This window comes from Chiloscyllium plagiosum, chromosome 13 (genome assembly GCF_004010195.1).
Source record: "Chiloscyllium plagiosum isolate BGI_BamShark_2017 chromosome 13, ASM401019v2, whole genome shotgun sequence".
NCBI classification, from domain to species: domain Eukaryota; kingdom Metazoa; phylum Chordata; class Chondrichthyes; order Orectolobiformes; family Hemiscylliidae; genus Chiloscyllium; species Chiloscyllium plagiosum.
In genome coordinates this window covers 12,279,668-12,286,027 of record NC_057722.1, presented here as the reverse complement: position 1 = coordinate 12,286,027, position 6,360 = coordinate 12,279,668, and the positions used below count along the sequence as shown (strand labels likewise).

Below are 6,360 nucleotides of genomic sequence, written 5' to 3'. Positions count from 1 at the left end.
TCACCTATTGTACTCCATGCTACTTTCTCCCCACCCCCACCCTCCTCTAGCTTATCTCTCCACGCTTCAGGCTCTTTGCTTTTATTCCTGATGAAGGGCTTTTGCCCAAAACGTCGATTTTGCTGCTCCTCGGATGCTGCCTGAACTGCTGTGCTCTTCCAGCACCACCAATCCAAAATCTGATTTCCAGCATCTGCAGTCATTTTTTTTTACCCATCTATCATTAGCACACCATGGCTGCAGCGTATATCACCTACAAGATGCAACATAGCAGCTGGTTTAGTGCTCAATAGCACCTCCCAAATCTATGAACTCCATCATCCAGAAAAGCAAGGACAGCAGACCCATGAAAACACTACCTGGAAGTTCCCCTTAAGCCAGACTGAAAAAGTATGGCTGTTTCTTTATTCTCAGTGGGTCAAATTCTCAACCACCTTTCCTAACAGTACCAGAACATACCTAGAAAATATGGATTGACGTCTTCAAGGCTCACCACAATATTGCCAAAGGATAGGCAACATATGTTGGCCTTGCTACTGTGCTAAATAGTCATGATCAAATTTAACAGCACAAATTAAATAGCAAAGCTTGTATCTGAAGTAATTCTGGAGAAGTCATCCTAAGTTATTTGTGAGGAATGCTCTCGTGCCAAGACACCAACAGACAACTGTCATTCTTGCCAAATATAAGTCGGAAGAAATCCAGACTAAGAGGAGGGATGTGAACAGGGGGTAGAAAGGTTACTTAAAAATAAAAACAGGGATTTGAAGCTGACAAGCAGATAATGACAAAATTATGTTATTCAGGTACACAGCTATGAACCCTCACTCACCTCCTGCAGAATCTTCAGCAGTTCCTCACGAATCTTCAGATGTGGCAGACTCTTGTCAGGTAATGGAGTGAGCCATTCCTTGATAGCAGACATGACTCCACTGTCAATAAATGTTTCCTTTAAATCCTGTCTGCAGAAGTGCATTACCAAGAGGAAACAGAAATAAGCCACTTAATTGCAATATTCCTCAAAGATTTCTATTCAAGAGATGTATCATTACAGATTCTTGTCAATATGAAGATTACTAAATCTATTTCAGGTGTTCTGGTGACCTAAGTAATTGTTTGAGAGTTTTCTTTCGCACATGTGACATTAAACCTGTTACTGTTTTAACAATTCACATAAAACAGTTAGCTTTTCTTGTCACACACCATCTTGGATATTGTTGCCTTTTTGATCTTATTTTTCCATAGCCTAATAAGTGCTAGTATTTAAAATAATAGGAAAACAGTCACTGTCTGGAATTCCTACCCATTGCAGTAGCAACCAATAGTCTTGGGGTAAGGCCTACCTTCAGCTCTGCATAGCAACCAAAGTTGGGCAATAAGTCCATCTAATCAGCGTCAGGCACACAGATTGTGTTTTGCACCAAAATCTCAAGTTAGAATGTGTGCACACAAAATATAGATTGTTGCAGTACCTGAGAGGCATCTAAAGGTCTTGCTAAAAAAACATCTGCAGGTTGGGTTTTACAATCTTTCATTATTACCAAACATTATTTGCTTATATGTTATTATTTTACATTGGAATGCAGGTGTTAGAGAGCTTGTCTCTATATAAGATAACCAGTAGTGCACATAGCATTAGGACTGAAAATATTAATTCCAATCTGCAATGATTGGAACCATTTATACTTTGAATTCTTTTGTCGGACAGCCTCAACATCTTGCATTAGCAAATAATTCACTAATGAAAGTCACTAAAACAAAAACAGAAATTACAGGAAAAACTCAGCAAGTCTGGCAGCATCTGTGGACAGAAAGCACGGTGGCACAGTGGTTAGTACTGCTGCCTCACAGCGCCAGAGACCCGGGTTCAATTCCCGCCTCAGGCGACTGTCTGTGTGGAGTTTGCACATTCTCCCCATGTCTGCATGGGTTTCCTCCCACAATCCAAAAATGTGGAGGTTGGCCATGCTAAATAGCTCGTAGTGCTAGGTGAAGGGGTAAATATAGGGGTCTGGGTGGGTTGCGCGTCGGCGGGTCAGTGTGGACTTGTCGGGCCGAAGGGCCTGTTTCCACACTGAGTAATCTAAACTAATCGAATCTAATGTTGCGAGTCCAGTGACCTTTCTGGTAAGACTGATAGTGGCTAGGAAAAGGCAGCATTTATGCTGATGAAGGGGGTGCAGGGATAAGGAGTGAATGGATGTGATGGAGACTGAGCCTGGAGAGAAACAAAGAAAGTTAGGCAGACAAAGGAATGGATTATAAGCTGCTATTTCCACAAACTCCAGTGGGACATCACCACTCCCTTCCCAGCATTTTGCAGAGGCTGTTTCCTCCAGGACACTCAGGTCTATTCCTCCTCCATGCCACCTACAATGTAATTGTAGAAGGTGCAACATCTGCCCATTTACTTCTCCTATCCTCACTATCTTAAGGCCCCAGAAATATACCTGCACTTCACTCAATCTAGTCTACTGTATTCATGCTCACAACATGGTCTCCTCTACATTTGGGATGCAAAACTTGGTGAGCACTTTGATAAGCACCTACAATCTGTCCATAAAAATGACCCGGAGCTTCTAGTTGTCAACCACTTCAACATAGCACTCTTTCCCTGGCCAACATTTTTGTCTTGGGCTGGCTGCAGTGCTGCAGTGAAGTTCAACACAAGCTGGAAGAACAGTATTTTATTTTCTACTTGTGGACTGTGCAGCCTTCATGACTCAATATCGAGTTCAATAATTTTAGAACCCGAACACCACCTTCCATATTTGTTACTCACGCCCACCCCCTAGGAACATAGGCTGCTTTCAGAACAGCAACCTATTTCCACCTTTTCATCTTTCCTAGCTTACTAACACCCACGCCTTTGTCTGCCTAACTTTATTTTGCTCTCTTGCAGAGGATGGTAGAAATATGAAACATGCTGCCTGAGAGTGTGGTGGAAGCAAGTACTCTCACAACATCTTCTTGAGCACTTAGAATAGTTAGCCATTGCCGACTATGGACCAAGTGCAGGTAAATGGTATTAGTGCAATTCAGTGTTTGGCCAGCATGTACATGATGCGCCAAAGACCATGCTTCTGTGCCATATGACTCTGGACTCCGTCTCCAAATATCTGCTCACTCCTTTTCCCCACTTCCATCATCAGCATACTACTTTTTCCTATCTATGACCAGTTGTGAAGAGGAGTGACTGGACTCGAAACATTAGCTCCGCCTTCTCTCCACAGATGCTGCCAGAGCTGCTGAGCTTCTCTGACAATTTCTGCTTTTGTTTCAGATCTTCAGCATCCACAATTCTTTGCTTTATTGAAAGTTACTGGTTTCAAGTTGTCATCTTGTAAGACTACTTTCTGCTCGAAGTGCTAGCTCTTGATTGTGCTAATCTTCATGGGCTTCAGAGGCCCTCTGATCTCCAAACCAAGTGACCTTTTTCAGATGCGCGAGGTCAGTGAACTTATGTGGTCAATTCAACTGCACAGGATATCAAAGCCGAAGTTCGATATTCCTTACGTATGGTACAATTCTGTTAGCAATGGATGTCCTACTCACAGGATCATAAATGGAAACTTAGCTCTATATGATACTGAACACTAAAGCAGGAATAGGAGTAAATCATCCCTTACTTTTTCAAATGCATGACAACGGTGGGGAGAAGTGTAAGCTTCTTCAAGGCGGGCTTCTTTTGTCCATTGAGCTGTCTGTCTTCCTGCAGAAAGTAAATTATCAAAAGGTACTTAATACTACTGAGTCGATTTTCTACTGACATCACCAAGACACCCAGAAGATGGAGGTTGTCAAAACTAAAACTAGGTGTCCATTCACATTAAATAAATACATATTTTCTGGGTGACTAGACCCCTCACTTATGGCATCTCTCCTTTTCAATCATCTATTCTCACATTCTTTCCACCTTGTTATACATTCATATACTCTGATCTTCTCCTCAGGCTATTTCTTCAGTGTGTATTCTCTTGCTTTTCCGACCCTTTCTCCTTCTGTATGCTTTTTATTATCCTTGCATTCTGTCACTCTTTCAGACGAAACCTTACCCCAGCTTTATTTAACCTATCGCGCTAATTGTGCTTTCTTTGTTAAATTTTGAATGCCTTTGAAAGAGTTTCCCACATCCCTGAAAATTTTAACAATGAATCAAGCATCTGAATGACACCCACTTAAACCATCTACTCAGTCATGCATTGAATTACCCAGTTCATTTCTCTCTAATAGGTCAAGTACATGGCAGAAATTATTTTGACATTATTATCACTAATTCCTACCAAGTGATGGCCTAGTGAGTGGCATTATCATTAGACTTTTAATTCAAAGACCTCAGGAATGTTCTAGGTTTGAATCTCATCTAACACGCAGAATGGGAGAATGACGAACTGAATGGCTCGATATTGTAAAAAATGTGTGATTGGCCAAAATAGCTCAGTTGGGAGAGTGTTAGACTGAAGATCTAAAGGTCCTGGCTCAATCACAGGTTTAAAGGCCTTTTGTTTTGCAGTAGTTGTGTCTCCACCTCTGGACCAGGAGGCTTGGGTGAGTCCCACCTGCTCCAGAGGTACTTAATCACAACAGGTCAATTGCAAACCACACACAAAAAAAACGTGAGTCTGTCAGAAAATTCCCTTCAAATTCAGCTGGGAAATTTTAGGCACTCCCGGCTAAAAGCACTGTTACAGCTTGTCAAATGTGGCAGGTATTAAGATCCCCTGGTGGAAAAGAATCCATAAACAATAACAAATGGAGAATTCCAATAAACAGAAGATAGAATACATTCTAAACATGGCAGGTGGGTCTCCAGGTTTCAGCACAACTCAAGTTGATGGCAAAAGCAGAGGCAACAGCTTAAACCAAATATTGGTTCTTCCATTTTAGTGCACATGTACAGACCAGTTTTTAAAGACCTATGGAAAAAGGACAGATGATGCGATTGTGACTGAGAAGTAGTAAGCAATAAGATTTCTGCCTGGCTACTGGATTAGAACCATTGCTTTATTTGTTTCATTACTAAGTAACCCCAATTAAATTTGAAGTTTTAAATTATACAAACTTGCCAATATAATAAAAAGTGGGATAATAAGACTTCAGAAGGATATCAAGGGACTGGTGAAGTAGGCAGCCATTTACTAGAAGCAATTTAATGCAGAAAGAATGAAATGATGCTCGTTAAGAGGAAAAATATGAAGATGCAGAATAGTTTACATATTAGTTTTGTGAGAGATGTAGAAGAGCAGAGGGACTTGTGCATTCACAACTCTTTGCACGTGGCAAGGCAAATTGAGATGATTAAAAAAGCATAGGGACTATTTGGTTTTATAAATTATGCTATTGACTACCATGCACTTGACTATCATGCACACACTTATGAGTTACTACTTAAGCCTCAGCTAGTATTGTGCACAATTCTGGATAACATATTTAAGGAATGGTGTCAGAGGCAGTTTACTTGAATAATACAGGAATGAGAGTGTTCAATTACATGAAGAAAATTGAGAAGCAAAAGTAGGTTAACAGGAGGTTGAATAAAGATGTTCAAAGTTATGAGGAACTCGGAGATAGTAAGTTGAAAGTAACTGATTCCTCTTTGAATTAAGTTGATAATCAAAGATTTTAGATTTAAAATCTGTAAAAGAACTAGACAGAAAGTGAGGAAAAGTACATTCAAATGGACAATTATGATCTAGAATTCACTACTTAAAAGTCGAAGAAAATTCTATATAGTTAAAGATATCTGGACATATATTTGAAGGGGACCAATTTGAAAGCTTATAGGGAAAAGATGAAACATGGGACCAAACTGCAAATTCTGTGAAAGAACATGCACAGAAATATTTACTGAAGGAACCTCTTTCGTGCTGTAAGATACTACAATTTTAAGTGTCTTAGGTGCCTCTAATTTATAGGTTTCACTGCATGTTCATCTGTTGACTTAACTATTCCCAGTCCCAATTCCTTTACTCAGCCAAAACCTTCAGAATAGAATTATTGTCAGATCACAGTCAGTGCCCAACCATTCTGGACTTACCTCCACTGTCTTGCCTCATTACTGCAGCGTCAGGCTGAATGCGTTTCCCAAAATCCCTTTGACTGACATCCAAAGTTTCTGTGGTCCCACTCTCAGTAAAGTCTGAAGAAGCACTGTTGTTACTCACCTCTGCAGCTTCATTCATTTTGGTGATCATGGCGCTAACTACATCATCTGCATCACTAATGAAAGTGCCGCCATCCCGATTTCGCCGCCGCTTCCGATTCTGATCTTTCTTTTTCTGCAGCATCATCTCAAAATCAGACACAAAATCAGAGCTGCAATAGATAAAAACTCATGAATATACTCAGGATTTTATTCCA

At 40.5% G+C, this 6,360-nt stretch overlaps 1 protein-coding gene across 5 annotated transcripts in view; it reads right to left on the bottom strand.

Moving 5' to 3' along the window:
- Window positions 1-6,360, bottom strand: part of LOC122555771 (protein IWS1 homolog A) — a 57,108-nt gene that overhangs the window by 19,757 nt on the left and 30,991 nt on the right. For all 5 annotated transcript variants that reach the window (XM_043701891.1, XM_043701889.1, XM_043701890.1 and 2 more), the window contains exons 8-10: window positions 6,165-6,315; window positions 3,630-3,712; window positions 833-962 (exon numbers count right to left, since the gene is read on the bottom strand). In XM_043701891.1, coding sequence (XP_043557826.1) covers window positions 833-962; window positions 3,630-3,712; window positions 6,165-6,315 — 364 coding nt within the window. The remainder of the gene's footprint in view (window positions 1-832; window positions 963-3,629; window positions 3,713-6,164; window positions 6,316-6,360) is intronic.